We start from the raw sequence: 21,207 nt of genomic DNA, 5'->3' as shown, positions 1-21,207 counted from the left end.
CTGATACCGCACATCCTCGGTCACTTTTCAGGCTGCAAAGGGGTCAGCCACCCACACACTAGCCAGTGATGCCTGATTTCGGTGTTCTACGGGAAGCCACGTCTTAAAGATTAGTCCCCTGCCGGACCCACAAATTTTGCGAGCATTTATATCGCATATACTCGGTGGGTCTTAGTGGGGTCATAGAACGAACCCCAGCCCCTCCTGTCCGGAGTCCGATTCTCTAATCATTAGGCTACAGCGGCTCATTCGTGTGACAGACAGAAACATGATTGCAAAATAATTGAATGTGCGAATCAGGAATATATTATCTTAGAAAAAGGGTCATTTTCACTGAACGTAGTTACGCACTACCGAATGTCGCACTGAAAAAATAAATTTTTCCTTTTGAAGTGAAACTTCTAATGCGACTTCCAACAAGGTTGCGTTAAGCGTTTAACGCTACCATGGCAACGAGCGCCTGTGATCGTTGCAGGAGATTTTAATGTGAATTTCTCGTTACCTGAAGCTGGAAATGATAAATTGTAGGAATGATCCAACAGGGGGAACTACCATTGATGCAGTTTTTGCAAGAAATATTGAAAAAATAGAACTCAAGCAATTCGTATCTTACTTTAGTTATCATAATCCCATTGTAAATGTTATAGATTTGGATATTTCTCCACTCGAAAATGATAATTAAAAGATGCGATCAATTGTGAATTGCAAGCAACGTCAACAAAGTTTGTCTTAAAGAAACAATATGATTTCACTAAAAATCAATTTCTACCCCTTCCTATTTCCATTTCCACATTACGAAGTTTCACTTCTTCCGTGCGGAGGGACTCGACGCACTATTTTTTTTCTTGACGTCTATTGGAAGTGCGTGAACCACATTAAAGGAGAATGGTCCTTAAGAGTAAGTTCAGCGGCTTTGAATAGTGCAAACATAGGCAGTTATAATCGTGGACATAGAGGTTACATGCGAAAAATACAAAGACATTATAACATATAAAAAATCACTTGACTTCCCAAATTTGTTTATTTTCAGACCAACTTAAAATTTCAATTTGACAGTTAATAATATCAGAACTTGCAGAGGTTTTTAATTTTTATACTGTTTGATTTTATTTAAAAAAGTACAGTAGTTCCAGTTTACATAGCGGTAAATTCATTTAAAAATTTTTAGTGTTTGTTATATCGTCTTTGCTGCTTTAACTTTTTTTAGTTGATGTAATTTTTAAGGCAAAAACTTTCTCTGTCGCAACCCTTAGTCATAATCAGTAAAGAAACGAATAGCAAGTTCTGGTTTTGTTGATAACTCTTTTATTTTTAGAAAAATTTATTCTTCTTCACCAGCGTTTATAAGAGTTATTGTACTGCGATGATTAAATGTTTGTAATGACACTTAAGTATTGTTACTGTCAAAAGAATTCATAAAACTAATGGCTCGGAACGCTGCTAGAGCTGCTGCAGTTTCACATTGGAACGCAGCACATTCTGATAATCATTTGTCATCAGATTATGTCTCAAAAAATTCCAGATCAAATGTAAATAAGGTAGCAAATAAGTTCATACCTCCTATGCATGCTTGCTTATTTTTAAAAAGTTGGTGGTGCAATTTCGTGAATTAGAATTTTATTCTTATCTTTTGATAACTTGCATGTTTGCTTGATTACACTCCTTTTGCATGCTTTTTTACAGGTTAAAGGTAGAGCATTAAATTTTATTCAGTTTAAATATTATTTATCTTATTTGTTGAAAATTCTTTAATATTCGAATTTTATTATTTTATGTATTATAAAATGTTAAACGGCCAGGAAGTGATTCAATAGGTTGCAGTCAGCGCTAAAATAAATCTAAAAATTAGCTGCAAATTTGAAATATATATTTTTCTTAATACACATCTGTCTTTTGAATGCGGAATATAATATTAAACATTATGTATTTCTGTTTATAAATACTATTTTTTTTTAAAATTTACAGTTTCTTTTTTAGAAAAAGCTCATGCTGTTCTTGTAAATTTAAGTAGTGTTTAATTTTGTCGTAGTGTTGGTGTTAATAAGTTATTTAAATATATTTTCTTGTTAATCTCCTTTATTTAGTCAATATTGTTTTCTAACAAAAAATAAGAAATTGTTTTTTTTTTTGTAACCCTCTAAGTTTATTTATTATCTTATTAATAATAAATAAACCTCTAAGTTTATTTATTATCTTTATTTATTATCTTTATTTATTATCTTATTTATTGTATCAAAAGATATTTTTTTCTTCCCTTTCTTCTCCTAGTTCCTTTTTATACATTTAACAATACCATCTCTTGCAAAGTATTTTTATGGTAAGTGTATTTAATTGAAAAAATTCAAATTTTATTGTGATTATATTGTATTACAAGTTGAAGAAATTTTTCAATCTTTACTGTTTTGTGTTACAGTAGTTACAATATATCGAGTTTTGAAATTAAAAATTTTTTTACGGGGCTTTGACAAAAAGCATTTAAACTTATCTTACTAGAATTTTTTTTGTTTACTAAAATTATTATTTTATTAAATTTAGTAACCTGAAAATGTTTTTATTCTTTAATGACTTGCGATCAGAGATTTTATTTTCTACAATTGATTATCACCTTTAAAATTGTATGTATTTTTTTTCTTCTATACAATTAATTTTAGGGACTTACTAAGCTACTGATTATATTTTCTTTTTGAAGATTAATAATTTATCTGTGTTCTTTAAACTTCTTCATATACTATTAATCTTTTTAATTATTATTCCTAATGTGGCCATCTAAAGTTTCTGTGTTCACGTAATAATTCATAGAACAGATCTGATTTTGAATCTTATCAAGTCAAATTCGGATAGCAGCTCTTGTAAAGTAATAAAATATTTTTTATTTTATTTGTTAACTGTTACTAAAATGAAAATAAATTGTTATTGCTTGTAAGGTGATATTGCAATTTAAAGAAGTGCTTTAGAAATTGGGTTTTATTTTCTTATATAATGTACATACTAACAATGTAAATACAACGTTAAAAATTATAAAATTTTGAATTATGAGTATTTTTCTCCTTTTTTCTTTCATTTTTATTAGATGACTAATGCAGATATAGGAAGTGGAGATGGTGCCAATGTAAGTTTAATTTTCTATAGTTTTGTTAAAAACATTTTTAATAATACATAGTTTTTAGTATTTTTTCACTGTTTTTTTACATATTTGTAAGCTGATTTTTTATTTATGGAAGGGGGAGGGATTGCTGTTTTGGTTACCTGCATCAAAATAATCTCCAAGTTTTAGTTAGTGATCTCAGTTACACAGAAACACGTCAGAACTTTGAAAGGGAAAAAAAAAAAAAAAAAAAATCGCAGAATCTGGCAAATTTGAAGGATAAAACTTGTAGACTCCCCTAGCAAGCTTTTCTCTATACTTTTTAAAAATATTCCCAGTACAAGAACTGGCAGTTTTTTTTTTGTGCATTGGTAATTTCAATTGGTGCAAACAGGTATACTGATATGCAGACCTGTGTAATATACAAGAACATTGTTCATGGAAAATTTGTTTACTATTGCGGAAAATGTTTTACTATTACTAAAATAAAAATCTGCCTCTTCAAAATTAATTTGTCTTTTTCGAATTCATGAAGAAAAAAATCCTTTTTATGCTTTTCTACTAATGCAAATGTGATTTAAAATTACATTCACCTGATTAAAAATCACACATCGTGATTCCTGATTTTGGATCGGGTATCGTGTTTGGTATTTTCACGATTTTATATCAGGTATTGCGTTTCAAATTCAAATCATTTAAAAACTACTATAATGATTCGTGTTCATATGACTTAAAAAGTTACACATTGGAATTCGTACTCACGTTTTCTTAAAATGCACAAAACATTTTTGTGTTTCTATTTTCGGCTTCTCTGGGTTTTTACCAAACTCTCCCCTGTGGTATGAATCAATGTACAGTAGCGAACCGATTATCCGTAGCGGACCATCGCTATTCCGGATAACTGATTTTTCCGGTTTTCTGAATTGCTACAAAAAGCCGTTTTTTTATTGTTAAACCCAACTAAAAAAAGAAATATTTGGAAATAATCTTGAAAAAACAAAGTAATACACTAATGATTATTTCCAAAATGATGGTAAGGTAAACATCTTGCAATAAAGAAAGAAAAATCCTAAAATCTTATGAGGAAAAAAAAAATTTTTTTTTTAAAAAATGCCAGAAAAATTTATCGAATTTTGTTCCGGTTTTTTGGTTTTCCGGTTTACTGATTTCCGGATAACGGGTTCTGTGCTGTACATTGATTAATCAATCAAAAAATCAGATACTTAAAACTAGACCTTTCAGGAACTATTCAACTGATTTTGCTCGAATTTTGTATTTTGCTAAATAAAATTACATTCTTTAAAATGATGCAAAAAATTTTATCTTTGGCAATTCAAAATTTTTTCGATAAAATAATAATAAATATTTACTAAAAGTTATTTTTTGCAAGGGATTATCTTTGCATAAACGAATTTTATAATTGTGTGTAAAAATTTTTTAATTCACTTAAAAAGTTCTTGAGATGTAGTGAAATACACAAAAAGTAAAATTAACATTAAGGTGTCCAGACTTTGGAATGCTCTCCTAACCAAACTATTGGGACCATTTTTCCCAGATTGCAACTACCCCCTATTTTTTGGGAGTCGGAAATCCAAAACTATTGAAAAAAAAAGGTTGTTTATTCAGAGAAAGTACATTTTTGTGTCTGATTTCATAGCTTAAATTACACTTATTTTCTTAAAATATTTGAGATCACCCTCTTGAACCATTAAGAATGAGTCTTAAAACATGAAGATTCTTTCATTAAATCAAAAGTTATTTAGGGTGGTCTGTTTTTTTTCCTTCTGCACTTTACATTGATTATATTCTTTTAATGAATTGTGTATCTTTTATTTTTCTAGACTGCTAAGGCTTTTCTCGAAGACATTATTAGAAGGTATTTACTTTTATTAAATACCCAAATTTGAAAAATGTGTGTGTGCATTTTAAATATTTGTGTAATTATAAATTTATTATACTAATTATTACAGATTTCCTTATCCACCTTTTATATTTTCTTCAATAAATAAAACAAAAAGGAAATTTTTTTTCCTTATTTAGTAAGCTATTAAAAAATCACTATTTAAAATTTTTTTAATTGCTGTTTTCTTTAAAGTTTAACTCAGGGATGGGCAAACTACGACCCGCAGGACAACTGTGGCCCGCCGGAAGGTTTTATCCAACACACGGATAGAATTTTAACTTACCGACCCAAATATAAACAATATGCATTATACATACATTTTCTTGTCTACTTTGTTTAAAACTATTTTTGTTCCTTTTTTTAACTAAGTACTGATGACCTTTTTACTTTCTCTATTTTTGCTCTACAAAACATAAATTGATCGAAATAGTTTGCACAGGCAGCTTCAATTGGTAAAATGTTGAAAGCAGAAGTTCTTTATAGAGCATCCGTAGATTGGCTCCAACGAGTGTTGGTCTTTCTCGAGGAGCAGACATATGGAATCTAATATAGGTGAATTGTACTTCACATGTGGCAGACTGCACATTTTTTAGCTCCAACGAGCGGATTTTTCTGCCGGCGCGAGTTCTAACATTATTTACTGTGTAAGGAAAGATTGTACACATTTTACATCATTGTAAATAATGATGAAATTATTAAATGTATAAAATGGCTACCGCTATTTTGAGTTATCTATATATATATTTCTCTTACACGGCGATTAAAAAAAGCCTCATTACAACTCTCCGAATGGCAACGCTAGAATATCAACCAATAATTGCCGCTAAAAATGTCACATGCCAAATCTAGATTGGGTGGCTCAACATATAGCGCTTCTAAAAACGGAAACTAAAATAACCAGAGTGTAAAATATTATGTGCTTATGCGCATCGTATTTTTTGTTAAATAATTTATTTATTATATATCAGTTTATAGATGGTAACGAGAAGAGTTTTGTGGTTGCTATGGTGACTAATTAGAAGGTAAATTGTTTTTTTTTTTAGTGAGTGTGAGATTTGTTTTTTGGAACTGCGATGCTGTAATTTTAGTTAATAAACCTTCCTTTTATATTAAACGTGACAGTAGTTTCCTTAATTATTTGATTCGAAGTCCTTGGAGTTTTATTTCAGGTCAGTTTATTTTGTATTTTTTGACAAGAGAGAGCATTCTCACCAAGCGAGATTTCTTCCGAAATTCAATGTTTTGTTTATGCAGGGTTTTCCCATTCCAATTTCTCTTATTTAAATTTTTAATATACTTAATTATAGCCAAAATTTTAACCTTTTTAGAGAGATATCAGTTTTAGAAATTTTATCTTAAGATTTTATACTATAGCACATTTCTAATAGGTTTAACGAATTACGTGTCATTTATTTGAATTCAAATTTATTTTAATGACTTAGTATTTACTAAAAAGATGTAATTTTTTTTTTAAAAAAAAGTTGTTATATGGATTTGAATGATTGTTTTGAATTCTTAGAATTTTGTGCATTTGCAATGCACCTAAGCTAGTAGCGAGCGAAGCGAGCTTGGTTTGCGAATCAAACCATATAACATTGCGTAGCAATTTTCGGGGGTTGGCGAGCGTTAGCGAGCAGGGGGCACAGCCCACTAGTATGTAAAATTTTTAAACCCCAAAATGGTAACTAAAAAAAGCAAAGTTGATTTAGAGTGCCATGAATCAACTTTGCGTTTTGCAACTTTGCATGGTGCAGAGTCAATGATGAATGGACTTTATTTTAGAAGTTAGAATTTTTATTTTAGAAGTTTTTACTTGGCCCACCAAACTTTTGTCTCAATGTTTGGCCGTCGACCAAAAAAAGTTTGCCCATCCCTGGTTTAACTAAATAAAAAAGCTGTTTTCTTTTTCTATATTGAATTATTTATTCTTTTTTGTGTTTTTTTTAACTTAACTAATATAAGAATAACAATTTATTTGCCTGGTTTATGAAAAGATTAATTTTGAATATTTTGAATTCTGACAAAGTTTGTGCTTAAATTTATTTTATTCTTAGTTAATTAAATTTGGTGTAAAGAGATTTTTACTACCACAGTATTTGACCACCTTATTAAAAAATTTTAAATTATAAAAGTCCTTATAATTATATTTAGATGCTTATAAATACCAATCATATGAATTTTTTTTTGTTTAACTCAATTATTGCTTCACTACTTTTTAAATTATTTTGGCAAAACAGTGGGCAGATGTATATAGGCTAACTTCTAGATTAATTTGTAATTTTATAATAATGAGAGAAAAACAGAATAGTAATAAACCTTAAATATAAATCTTGAAACACAGCTTAATAATTCTAAAATATTATGCTCTAAAGCCTATTTTTTAAATTGAAGTTATTTCCACCAACTATTTGAATAAAAATGACTATCGTATTTTGCTTTATGTATGAAAAATGCATATTTTAGTGTACTTTTCTAAATCTTTCAAGCTAAATAATATTAAATATTTCCCTCTTATTTTAAATACTAATTTAACATGCATCTATGTAAATAAAAATTCATATGTATATTTTTCCATAGTGTAATGTTTTTAAATTTTTTTTTTAGAGTTGAAGGTTTGTATGCTGTTGTGATTACAGATCGAGATGGAATTCCTGTCATTAAAGGTATAGCTTTAATAATAATTGTAATTGTAAATAAGGAAAATATTTTAATCTTTGTAAATGCTTTTAAAAACTGTCCTTTAAAGTTTTCAATTAGATATTCAGCACAAGCTTTTATTTTGCTGGATGAATTACATTGACATTATGGTTAACTAGTTTCTCATCATGTTTTTTTTTATTAGTTAACCTTCTTTATCTTATAAATTTTGGCAAATTAATAACATGAAATATCCGAACTACCCCCTCACCCCTATCCCCTTGAGTTGAAGAACCTCACCAGGGTAGCCACTTTTCAGAAAAATTTAAAAACTGACAGGAAAAAATCAAAAATACAAAATGTTTTTACTAAATATTATTGTCCAAAATTTATTTGTAAATTAAATATATATAACAGCTGTATTCCTAAAATTCACGTGAAATCAAGGCCTTTAAAATTTACAATTAATATACCAAATTCCAACTTTTTATTTGCATTTGTGTGAACTGTGGAATGGCTCATGGTATTTTTTCCAACAAGTTTAATAGTTAATAAATATTGGTCAAATATTATTTTTTTATTCCATCATGATTCCTGTACACTTTTCTAACCACCTTAGTAATTTCAAGTTTCGAAGTCCTCTATTCTTTGCACAGTAAAGCAAAATGTGATGTCAAAAAAATAATTCAAGAGAATTGAGATTTGTAAAATGAAAAAGCCAGTTTGTGAATTAACAAAATCATTTTTATTGACATGTCCTTTTTTTAAAGTTAGTTTTACACCCTAAAACTCTTTCAAAAAATTTCCGAGTATTCTTGCTTTCAAAATCATATTCTACTGCACCTCTATAAATATGTCCATATTCACATAACTTAATCTAAAAAAATAAAAAAAAATTTAGAACCTATTAATATTACACTGTTTATTAAAAATATTAATAGTTTGCAATATTAAATTGGGGCCTTTGTTTTTCTTCAATATATAAATTATACTTTTATTTTTGTTGATTTATTTTTTCTTAACTAAGAATATATAATATAGCTTCTTGATAAAGCATCTTGTATGTTGTACTACATCTAATATCTTGTACTGCATGGTAATTTTTTGTTTGTCAAAAATGACATAATTTAAGTTCTCCTTATTTGTAGAAGTACATTTGACTAATATATTTCTCATATAAATTTGATAACATCCTTTTATGTAGAAATTATTTTCTTATTTAAATTAACTATACATAATCTCTTGATAAAGTTTAAAAAATTATTAAAATTTTCATCAATATTTTAATTTACAGCATGTATTTTAATAGGCCATTAATTTTACTTTTGAAATCTTTTTTTTTTTAATCTAGTATAACATTATATAAAATATAACTCTGCTCTCAATAATATAATATAATATATTTTCTCTCATAATATAATATAATATACTCTACTCTCAAAATTTTTTGTGACCATTTATTCCTGTCATAAAATTAAGGTAAATTTTTTCTAAAAATTTAAAATTGTGGAAATAATTAACAGATCCACTGAGAGAATTTTTTCTTCGCTAAGCGTTAGACATATTGCATAATACAATGTTGAAATTTTATCTTGTTTCTCTATAGAAGTACAATTGATTGTGATTCTCATATCCAAGCATTTCAGCTCTTAGTCTAAAAAGTGATTATAATTATTGTTAAAAATTTTGTTATTAAAATTAAAGCAAGTTGTGTTTTTTTTTGGTTCATTTGTATGAAGTGTTTAAGTGCTTAAGATATGAAAACTTCATGAAACCAATGACTATTATATTGTAATTAAATAATTTTCATAGTATTCATAGCATTTCATAGTTTTATACATCTTTTATAAGCGAAGTTACATTCTGGTAATAGTTTATTAAAGAACAAAAAATGAACAATTTAAAGATCAATTTCTTTCATGATGAAAGAAATGGTTCAGTTTTGTTAGTTTTATTTTAAGAAACATTATTTTTCATAATTTTGAAAATTTATTAATATTTAAAATGTATATTTTTCGTTTGTCATTTAGTTAGCAATCCTGACACTCCTGAAGCTGTATCTAAACCCAGCTTCTTAGCATCTGTAAGTTTAGCTGTCGAACAAGCCGGAAAGCTGGGTAATGGAAAAAATAAACGTATAATGTGTATGTTCAATAGTTATCAGGTAATGACATCTCTTGCACATGAATATGTTTTATTAATAATTCAAATTTGATTTCTTTTTTTAATGCTTTTTTTTCTTAAAATATCTCTGTGAAATTTCTGTTTTAAAAAGAAGAAAGTGTGAAAATGATTAAAGAAGAAAAAATGTATAAAAACATTTTGTTTTTACTTAAGCCTTTTGTTTAGAGGTGGGGAATAATTTTATTGCTCCACACAGCTGACCTTTGCAGGGTCTGTGATATTGAAACCATTGTTAAGAGGTAGTTGATTTATTCATTTTAAGTTTTTTGAACCATAAACAAACTGATAGTTAAAAAAAAATTCAAATGAATAAATTACTATCAAACCAAAAAATCTATTCTTCAAGCAAAAAGAAATAAATACAGTTAACTTACCCACAATTTATTATCTTACAATTGACATTTAAGGATATAAGTTTTTCCTATTGCTTTTTTATTTTTTAAGCAAATTTTCTGGTATCAGTAACTTGGTGTTGTAGTTCTTCATTATTATTATTAAGAGCAAATATCTAATTACAATTTTGTAATGAAAAACTCTACATTTTCGAAAGCATTTACTAAATCAGCAACATTTTAAATTATGTTCAGTTAAGTCAGCTGAAATTTTTATTTGTTTAGGATGTAAAAACTTGACTATGATATCGCTGACTAAATTTCAGGCGAGCAACAGGTGGCTGTTGTTCCAAATCCTATAGAGGGCATTTCATTTCATAAACATATGGCTATTATTTGGAGGTTGCTGTTGTTTTAAAGTAGTTTTTCAAAAGATGTTTGACTGTACTATGCAATAATGTAGCATGAAATGTGTGAAAATAATATTTATATTACAGTACACATGGTCAGGACAGCTTGGTTGGTATGGCAACGGGCCATGTCCAAGAGGTTGTGAGAGGTGAAGACTCCCTGTGTAGTAAATGGTGACAGTGGTGCATGTTAAATCTGTCGGGTCGCAAAAGTCTCCAAGTTCCCATAACAAATTAATACCTCTGGGGTGCTGAATTGGAGATTGATTAATCTCTGGTTCAGGCCAAAATTGCCATATTGATTAATTTCTGATTCAGGTCAAAATCGCAATCTATGGATGAATGAATGCGTCTACCCTCTAAACCGGGCTATGACATGTATGGCTGACTGAACCACTGAACTGATGGCACCACTGAAAAACAAGAAAAGCACACTTTGCCTTAAATTCGTTTGGTTTTACCAAGCAGGCTTGCTGGTATTGGGACATGGCATTAGAAACAACAACATTAGCACGAAAATTATTTTCTGCGTTTATTGCAACTCTTAGAAATCATGCCAATCTCCAAAGAAAATTAAAAATAAGAAAACAAAAATCATTGATAATGATCTAAAGTTATCAGTATAGCTTTATGTTAATTGTTCTTTCTATTAATATAGTTCTAAATATCAGCATTTGTTTTTTAAAGATATAATAAATATAAATTTCTTAATTATAAGGCTTTTAATTAATTAAGAAAAGACTTATTTAATTACTATTTTTTATAGATATAAATGAAAAATACATGTTGGTAAATATCTTAAATGTGTAAAATTTTATTTACAGGTAATTCATTTTAACAAACCTCCCTTGTTGATTAGTCTGATTGCAAGCTCCAAAGCAAATACAGGTAAAAATATGAAATATGTAAATAATTTATTTTGAGTTCCATTGAAAATGAAAATTTAGATAATTTTAAAAAATTTATAATTAAAATGATATAAATATCATTTTAATGTAGATGTTAAGTTTAAAGTGTTGCAAAAAGAAAGTGAAGTTCAAGTCTTTGCTTAAGGATGCAGACATTCTTTGCATTGTTTTAAACAGATTTTTTTTTAGTGTTAATTGGTTTCTAAATAAGTCAATTTTAATTGAATAATTGCTTTCTGCTAAAAGGAGTTTATCTTGCTTTGCAAGTGTTTTTAATTATGGTAAAAGTGTTTTTGGATAAACAAACCGCTTGTCAAAGTTTTTTTTTTAAAAAAAAAAGGTTTAGCTGTGTTTATCTGCATGAAATTAATGCAATTCATGTTTAATTTTTTTCATCAAATTATTTATTGTTTATACCCATTATTATAATAATGTGTTTTAAATCTTTATTATTTTGTTGAGTCTATTTTAAGAATTTTTTTTGTTTGCCTCTTTTTTTAATCTTTGTTTATAAATAGAATATTAATATCATGTAAATGTGTTATTTTATGAAATTTTTTTTTTTAAAAATAGTGTTTAAGAATATTAAATTACTTGATACATAAGGTTATAAGCATAACCCATTACAATAAGTGCATTTTAATATTTAATGTAAACTCGTATCTTGTTAACCAAATTTTTTTTCTAGAAAATAACTGTTTAGATTACCAAGAAATAGTAGGAAGGTTGTACTTTTGGGATTTGTTATTTTTTTTTGGTAAAAAGCATTTTATAAGTTTTTTTTAAAGAATCCAAAATATGAATAAGAGCTTAACAGTATCTCTGTTCATCAAGTCTCAATTATTAAAGAACAACATTAATTCGAGAAATAAACTAAACTTACTAAAAAAATAAACAGAAAATTTCACTAATAAGCTCTAAGATTCAGTTTAGATAGTACTTATAATATTTTAACAATGATACAATTTATTACTTCATGGGTGCCACTCTTCAGTCAAATCAGTCTTGAGAAAAATCAATAGACTAATAAATTCTATCAATTAAAAAAATTTTTCTTTTTTTTTTTCATTAGAAATTTTGTAATTTTTTTTTGTCGAAATAAAAAAATATTGTATCTTAATGAAAACATATGATATGGTATTGATGTCAGGACTTTAATTTATCTTCTTTTTGTCTGCTTCACTAAATCTCATTCTTTAAAGTCTTGACAAATGGGATTGTCTGAACTTTATCTACTTGTATAATTAAATTTTGTACTATTAATGAATCTAAGTCTGCTCTAGTTTACTTCCTCCACCATAACCTATCGTCATGCTGGTCAAAGTTAAATCAAGATTATTTTTTTTAAAAAAGAAAGAAATTATAGTGCTAGAGCAAAAAATAAGAAATGGTGAAGTGAAAAACAGGGAAACGAATGGTTTCAGGTTGTTCAGTAATAGTTGTTAAAAAAATATACAAGGTTGGCTGTTATTTTCGTTTTGTTTGGTTAAAAAAACATAAAATAAAAAATTAGAAAAAATAATCAAATGATTGATTTAATATGTAGGCTAATATCAAGGAAAGGTAAATTTTGGTGTCAGTTTGCTATAAATTTCTAAAAGTTTGGTAAACAACGCTAGACAGTATTATTTGGTCAAAAAATGAGTTCAGTCTTGAAATTTTTTTAGAGTGGCACCCCTGTTACTTTGAGACTCCCATTTATCTCTCTCAGTTGATTTGATTGTAATAAAATGCTGCTCAACACAACTATTGCTCATTAAAATATCTAGAGAAATATTGATGTTTAATTCAAAAACTTCAAAAAGTGTGTTTCTTTATTATAATCAATAGTAGAAATTTGTTGTATTTTTATACTCAAATATACAAATTTTTAAACACTGTAAAAATGTAGTGTCTTATATTAATAATATATTTCTGCAATGCACTGATTCATTTAACTTATATCATGAATTTCCACCTTTCTTGGTGATTATTATTGCAAGATAGAGTGAATTCTCTTTGACAATGTTATTGATCATGTGTAATTCACGTATTTCGTGCATATGAATCCCAATGTTTGTATACAATATTAGTATGCTGTTTGTCTAAGATAGGTACTCTGACAGACATTCGTCTGGAGCTGTGGCGGTGACTATGGTAACGGGGTATGATAATTTCAAGTAGGGGTGCGGGATCACTCTTTAGGACTGGTTTCGGCGGGAGAAGAGACCTCTTTCATCAAAGGTACCCTCCCTAAAGTACCCTCTTCTTGTTTCCTTAGCACCAGACTGCCATAGACTTAGTGGCGGTCAGAGTACATATCTTGGACAAACAGTATTTGAATCACAATATTTGAAATCAAGTTAATAACACAGTTTATGTAAGCTAATTTCTGATTTAATATTTGTGCTGTAAATGTTTAAAAAATTATAGTTTTCATTATTTTGTCGCTTTTTTTACTTTTGTTACATCACACTTTTTAGTTATCCGGTGTTATGTTTACAGCTATTTAACTATAGTTCATAAATTTATTTATATATTTAAACTATTGAAGTGTCTCTCTTTTGTACAATTATTTCAATTTGGATTTAAAGTTTTAACTCAAAGTTTTGTCTTTTGCAGAATTTTAATTAAGCCCATAGTTTATGGGTCAATTTGTTAGCAGAAAAATTGTCATATTTTTTTTTGACATCTTTAAATGCATATTTTAATATTTCATATTAGATATTTTCTTTGACCTTATCAAAGTTAAATTATTAAGGATACTATCTACAGGGCTGCCATTGGCGACTAAAAAGGCTACTAAAGCGACTATTTTCAAGCAATAGCAACTAGGGCGTCTATTATAGTAGAAATATGAGTAAAAACAACTAATTTGCAATGAGTTACGTAAAATTGGCGACTTTTTTAAGCCAATTAGCGACTAAAATTAAGAATAACTTGAGTTTCCCTCTTTCCCCTTCTTTTTTTTCCCCGTGCGTTTTCGTTTTATCCAAACTTTATTCTTCCTCACTGATGTCAAAAGCAAGACAGACATGTTTAACCAATCAGACTAATGGAATTCACACTGCGTGAATGGTCCTCCTGCTCATGTAATATCTCTGAGGATTACGTTTCCCCCCCTCTTTTAATTTGAACGAAGTAGCAAAAAAAATTTTTTTTTCTTTAATTACACAATATATATATATATATATATATATATATATATATATATATATATATATATATATATATATATATATATATATATATATATATATATTTTTTTTTTTTTTTTTAAATCCTCTCATTTCTGCTATTCCTCTTTTAAAATACATAGTGACAGCCAACAAAGCGAAATAATGACTCAAGGTCAAGTATTGCAACTGCACTTGTTTTTCATTTCATTCATTTTGAATGGGGGTGTGAGGAGCAGAACACGATAGAATATTAATTCTTATTAGTACGTCAGCTTCTGTGTCTGCTTGCCAATTCATGTTTAACTCATGAAGCTGCTGAAAAATTATGAGTAACAGAGAGAGAACATGAAATTGAATCGGTTAGAATTGATAAACTTGTTCATAAAAGGAAAACAAATTTAATTGATATCTATACTAAAAACCCCAAGAAAATGTTAAAAAAAAAAATAAATTTTACATTTTATACAACATTGTGTGTTTTTCCCCACTTTCAATCATAAAATTCTTAATTTTAATTTATTTGTACCTATATAATAATTTTCCTTTCATATTATTGTTGAAAATTATTTAAGTACTTTTAGAATGCAGATTTTGTTTATTTTATACTAAATTTTTATTTTATAGTAAGGTTAAAAAAATTCATATGTGAAAGTAAAGGTCATTTCTACTTCATTTTTTATAACGCCTAAAATTTTTAGTCTCTAGCTTTTTTTTCAATATTTTTTTAAATTACAACTATTGTTTCTTATATGATATCTGAGAGCCTTATGCCTCATAAAGAATAAAACTAAAAATAGATATTTTTAAAATGTTCAAAAATTTTGGAAGTTTTCTACAGCAGTTCCTTCAGCATTCTATATATTGTTGGTAAATCCACAAATAAACGTACATTTTTTAAATAAAATATGAGTATCTAACTGCATAATATTTGAATTTTATACTTTTATAGCACAAATAATTAAAATTATGTTAGAGGAGGATATGATGTTGGCACCTATTTTATATATCTTGGAGACTATTTAGGAGACTTTTTTTCATATATGATGCAACTAAAGCTACTATTATTCTTGTTTTCATCCAATGGCAGCCCTGTATCTACTAAAAATTTTCTGTAATTTCTATGAACTTTAGTTCTTACCATTACATTGTTTGCACCACTGCTTTTAAAAACTATTGAGTTGATGAATGATTTTTTCTAATGGCACTTAATTTTCTAAGTTTATATATAAGTTTATAGTTTTATGAAGTTATGACCTTTTTTTACTACTGCTCTGACGTTTTGCTTTTTTTACTGTTTCTCTAAATATTTTCATGTAGAGATGAGTTTATTTCCTTGTTTGATAGTTAAATTTGAAGCAATTTTTCATAAAACTTTAATAATATCTCATAATTATTCTTTATGCTATAAAACATACTGTAGTCTGTTTAATGTTATAAATGAAAAAAAGAGGATTTTTGTATTAAAAAAAATTTCTAGCAAACCTAATTTTATTCCTAGCTTGTTATCTTTCCTATTTAAATTTTTTCAGATAAGAAACAGTTATATATATAAATATATATATATACCTGTTAATAAGTTTCGTATGTCACAGTTTTACTCATCTGGGAAACAATCTAGATGTTAAGTACTACAACTATTACTCTAATACTTTTAGTTTCTCTTTTCTCCAGAAAACTTACATCCTTACTTATTTTAATATTGTTATGGAAAGTTGTAGGGAAATTTGTCAACAATTCTATGCTGAAATATCTTCAGAACTATTGAATCAGAAATACATTGTTAGGATTAGTTTAGATATATTTATAATTATTTTTGAAATCTTAAGTTTTATGATACAAATATTTAATTATCTGTAATTCATAACTTTGGTGATGTCTGATATTGTTCTTTTAAAAATATTTTTAGGATTTTTATTGAATTTGGAATCTGAACTTAGTGTCCTTGGAGAGGAAGTAAATGTTGTAGTAGAACAATAATTATGCATTGTAAGATATTTTTTCCTTCTTACTTTATGTTTAAAAATATTATAGAAAATTTAAGATGTTAGTGAAAGAAGGTGTCAAAGGTTATTCTAAAAATGCTTAAAACTTTTGTTTCTGCAACATGTCGTGATTAGCTGTATCTGTACTGCATTATTTTTTATTTTCCAATTTTTTTTAAAACGAAACTCTTTTTATGTAAAATGATGTATCATAAACAGCTTTTGCTATTTTTTTATTTTCTGCTGTTTTTTTTTTCTATAGCTTTTTTCTTTTTCTATATACATATTTCTATATTTTCTATTACTAAAATGTTGCTTAGTACCTTCTTCCACTGAGTTATTCTTTTGAAAAGAAAAATTTTTATACTGTGTATAACAAAAAAAGAAAATGACAGCTACTGTAATTTTGTAATTTTCAAGAAATGAAGTAGGAAATAACATATATTTTTCATTCAAAAGGTTGCCAGTGTAAAATCGATAATCAGTGTATTTTTTTTTTTGCTGGTAAGATTCTATTCTTATTATTTCGAAATCACTCTTCAGTTTTTGTTGCCTTTATTTTGTTGATTTTTCTTAAATATTTTACTGTTTTTAAGTTTAAATATATTTTAATTAAATTTTTTCATCCTTTTTTTAAATAGCCAAACTTTTGATGATGAGAATAAAAATTTCCATGATATATACAGTGTAATTCATAACAATGAGCCCATTTTATAAATTATTTGCTTGAATGTTAATAGTAACACATATACTGGGGAACAATTTTTTTTTTGTTGTTGCACGAGTTTAACAGATTTTAAATATTGTCATGCTGCTCATTATAAATTGACAATTGGTTTCTCTCCAATTGGTTGGCAGTTGGTTTGGTTTCTCTCTCCAAGCTACAGTTTTTTTAAATGACATTTTCAGTCTATTTTTTGTCAAAATGTACTAGTTGTTTAAAAAATGTTCTATATAACAAGGCGCTTATTCTCATGACTCAACAGATGAAAATGAAGAAACCAAAAGAAATTTTAAAAAAAGATAATGTAATGCTGCGAACAAAAATTGAAGGTGAAAAGCAAAAAGAGAAAAACAATGATGCATGTGGAAAATGATGGTGGTTGAGAGAGGCAAATCAGGGCAGATAGCATTTCCATTCATTCTCTAAACGACAAGATCCTTCTGGATTCTCCGTATCACTTATAAATGTATCCTGTCCTCATTTTCTTTTCTCAACCACTATTATTTTCTTCGACTATCACTGTTTTTCTTGTTATATTTATCACCTTTATTTTATTTTCCATACTTTTGTTGGCAACTTCGAGTTTTCTATTAAAAAATTTGTTTGTTTAGTTTTAAGTGGGTTAATTTTTGTTTACTTGAAAAATGTTGACTTTTTCCACCTTAATAATTTTTAAAGCTCATGAAGTTATTCCATTATCAAGTCCGCGATTTAGTTTATCCTTGTCTTGAATTAGTCATTAAATTTTTTATTTGATATTTTTAATTTAAAATATTTGTAAGAGTGTGAGTTAAAATTTTTCATAGTTTTAATTGAAAACTTTCTCAGTGGAATTTAGTTTTTTAAATTTGTAATTATACGTTATATTAAAAGTTATGTTACATTGGATATATTTTGTGAATTTTATGTTACAAATTTATTTTTCATCTTTGATAGATTTAGAATCAATTGCTGTATCAAGAAAAAAGAGGAAAGATATGTGTAAATACTTTATGTTAATTTATGTAAATTTCTAACAATAAACGTTAATTCTTTTCGTGTTTTGTTTCTCATGTTTCTTAATAAATACAATTATCTTTAAACTGCACTGAATATTTTAAACTATATTTTCTTATTACACACGCTTTTATTTTTTTCATACTCTCTAGCTTCATTTAGTTCACAAATTTAAGATCATTTGCTTATGTGTTTAGTTTTAGATTGAATAAATTTTCTTTAGTTGAGAAGGAAATATCATTATTTCTTTTTGCAGGCTTAGGTTTAGTGAACTAAGTATAAATTATTGTAAATAATTGAAAGTAAACAACAACAAAAAGAGTAGCACTAAATCAGAATTTTGTTAAATAAATTATATTATTAAGTATATTAGTACATGGTGCGTAGCGTTTTTTAAAAGTGCTTAAAGGTGCTTATTTTTGATTTTCTTTTTTTAAAAGCCCTTAAATGTGCTTTTTTTTATTGGGTGTTTTTAAAAAGAGCTTAATTTTCCCTTTTCGAAATTGAGATTTTTTCTTTAGCATTTCAATTTTAGGCTCATACTATGCAAAAGTGTGGTTTTCTCATTGTTCTATAAAACGTTTTCACAATTCATTCAAACACAATGCATTTCGGATTACCGTTGGCGTATCGTATGAAAGCCGTCAATGTCGTAGTGTATGAAAGCGCCAATCATTTTACATGTTTGATGAAATACTTGCGGGTCAGCGTGCGCGTATACTAAGCTGGGTTTGGTGATCTCACCGAACCCAGCACTCTCATGTGCAAATCTGCTGCATTTTACAAGATATATTCAATTTCAGGTTTCATTTTCCACCCTCTGAAATCGAACTGAAAAATCTCTCTATCTTTGTTAATCTCTCTAAACTTGTTATTTTATCATGATCATGTAAAGTCTTTGAAAACTATTTTGCATTTTGTTAATGTATCTAGTGCTTCAAAATATTCTTTTAGTGCTTGAAACTCATTACTGCTTAATTTTAATTATTTTTTTTAAAAAAAAAATATTACAGTAGACAACCGATTATCCGGAACGATCGGGACTATCGCTATTCCGGATAACTGATTTTTCCGGTTTTCTGAATCGCTACAAAAGCCGTTTTTTTAGTGTTAAACCCAACTAAAAAAAAAATATTTGGAAATAATCTTAAAAATAAGAAAAAGCGATGAGGTAATACCTGAATGATTATTTCTGAAATGATGGTAAAGTAAACATCTTTCAAAAAAGAAAGAAAAATCGTAAAATCTTATGAGGAAAAAAAAATTTTTGTTTTTAAAATGGCGAGAAAATGTATCGAATTTCGTTCTGGTTTTTTGGTTTTCCGGTTTTCTGAATTCCGGATAACGGGTTCTGTACGTATTTTAAATAGGTCAAGAAATTAGATTGTTAGTGATAAAATATTACTTAAAAGTGCAGAGGAAACTTATTATGAGCATCTTGTACTCTATTGTTAAAAAGGAGTTTTCTTGTTTAGATACCCCTTTTCAAGTGGGAAAGTAATGATTCTAAGAACAATCTAAAAAATAAATAAAAATGATATTTAATACTCCGTTTCACAAAAGAAGCAAAATCGATGAATAAAAAATGGATGTTAACTATGCAACTAAATAGGAAACATGAATTTCATGTGAACACTAAAATCATTGTCTTAGTTTTTTATTATTATTTTTTACTCCAGATGTAATTTTTTTTTAATTGCGGGAAAATGTATCGAATTTCGTTCCGGTTTTTTGGTTTTCCGGTTTTCTGAATTCCGGATAACGGGTTCTGTACGTATTTTAAATAGGTCAAGAAATTAGATTGTTAGTGATAAAATATTACTTAAAAGTGCAGAGGAAACTTATTATGAGCATCTTGTACTCTATTGTTAAAAAGGAGTTTTCTTGTTTAGATACCCCTTTTCAAGTGGGAAAGTAATGATTCTAAGAACAATCTAAAAAATAAATAAAAATGATATTTAATACTCCGTTTCACAAAAGAAGCAAAATCGATGAATAAAAAATGGATGTTAACTATGCAACTAAATAGGAAACATGAATTTCATGTGAACACTAAAATCATTGTCTTAGTTTTTTATTATTATTTTTTACTCCAGATGTAAATTGGGCATTTAAGAATGACTAATCACACATAAAGTTTAAAAGTTTTTCTTGCTGAGCCATTTCATTTTGTCTTATTTAATATAATAATAAAATTAAAAAAAAAAAAAAAAATCAGAAATTTTTCTTTAGTTACAAAGGAATCAATTTACTTACAGCAAAATTAATTGTTTCAAGTCCTAAAAAGTGTGCTAAGCTAACTATGTAAGGCTTATTAGTATGTGGGAAGAGGGGGAATGTAAATTGATTTGATATTTAAATAAAATTCCAAAACAAAATCAGAATTGTTTCTTTAGTTATAGGGGAATCATTTTACTTACAGAGGAACTCATTGTTTCAGTCCTCAAAGGTGTGTAAGGCTAATTATGTAAGACTTATTGGTGTGTGTAGGAAGGGGGAAATGTAAACAAATTATTTAATCCTTTGCAGTCATATGCCAGCTTTTGATTACCAGTACCTATTGAGTATCAATAACATACGGATTTAATATATTTGTGAAATATGGTAAATAAAATCGAACTGGTTGAGACAATTGTTTTCATTACAATGGCATAGGTTGACCATGTTTTTTAAATTTTTTTTTGTATGCAAATTACAGCTAAAATAAAGATGCCTACCATTAACACAATAGGTGGAAATAATTTTGTTATTAAAAATTTAATCATTGAGTATTTAAATCTTGAAATTTTATTAGGTAGTAACAAATTTATAACAATAAAAAAAAAGATTAATCTTTTTATATCTGGTGTATTGGGAGAAAAATATATTGTTTTTCCATCGTGTGTACA

General features: G+C 27.4%; 1 protein-coding gene across 3 annotated transcripts; it reads left to right on the top strand.

The window, feature by feature from the left end:
• The first annotated feature begins 974 nt into the window (after positions 1–974).
• Positions 975–18,363, top strand: Lamtor3 (Late endosomal/lysosomal adaptor, MAPK and MTOR activator 3). 3 transcript variants are annotated; one of them, XM_043044484.3, is made up of 8 exons: positions 975–1,538; positions 3,071–3,109; positions 4,927–4,961; positions 7,593–7,651; positions 9,656–9,789; positions 11,376–11,439; positions 16,524–16,603; positions 18,260–18,363. In XM_043044484.3, the coding sequence occupies exons 1-7, from the start codon at positions 1,425–1,427 to the stop codon at positions 16,592–16,594; spliced, it is 516 nt and encodes a 171-aa protein (XP_042900418.1). In that variant the 5' UTR covers positions 975–1,424; the 3' UTR covers positions 16,595–16,603; positions 18,260–18,363. The 3 variants fall into 3 exon arrangements, with proteins under 3 accessions (XP_042900418.1, XP_087022348.1, XP_087022349.1); XM_087166222.1 differs by having other exon boundaries at positions 984–1,144; XM_087166223.1 differs by lacking the exon at positions 975–1,538 and adding an exon at positions 2,274–2,317.
• The last annotated feature ends 2,844 nt before the right edge of the window (positions 18,364–21,207 follow it).

The sequence above is a fragment of the Parasteatoda tepidariorum genome, chromosome 6 (genome assembly GCF_982258835.1).
Source record: "Parasteatoda tepidariorum strain Cologne lab strain chromosome 6, Ptep-v5.0, whole genome shotgun sequence".
Lineage (NCBI taxonomy): Eukaryota > Metazoa > Arthropoda > Arachnida > Araneae > Theridiidae > Parasteatoda > Parasteatoda tepidariorum.
Note: the sequence above shows the minus strand (reverse complement) of the source record. Positions and strands in the feature narration are given on the sequence as shown.

Coding starts and splice junctions, on each gene's coding strand:
- Lamtor3 (XM_043044484.3), top strand. CDS start 1,425: ATGGCTCGGAACGCTGCTAGAGCTGCTGCAGTTTCACATTGGAACGCA. Junction 1,539..3,070: donor CCAGATCAAATGTAAATAAG/GTAGCAAATAAG, acceptor CATTTTTATTAG/ATGACTAATGCAGATATAGG. Junction 3,110..4,926: donor GAAGTGGAGATGGTGCCAAT/GTAAGTTTAATT, acceptor TTATTTTTCTAG/ACTGCTAAGGCTTTTCTCGA.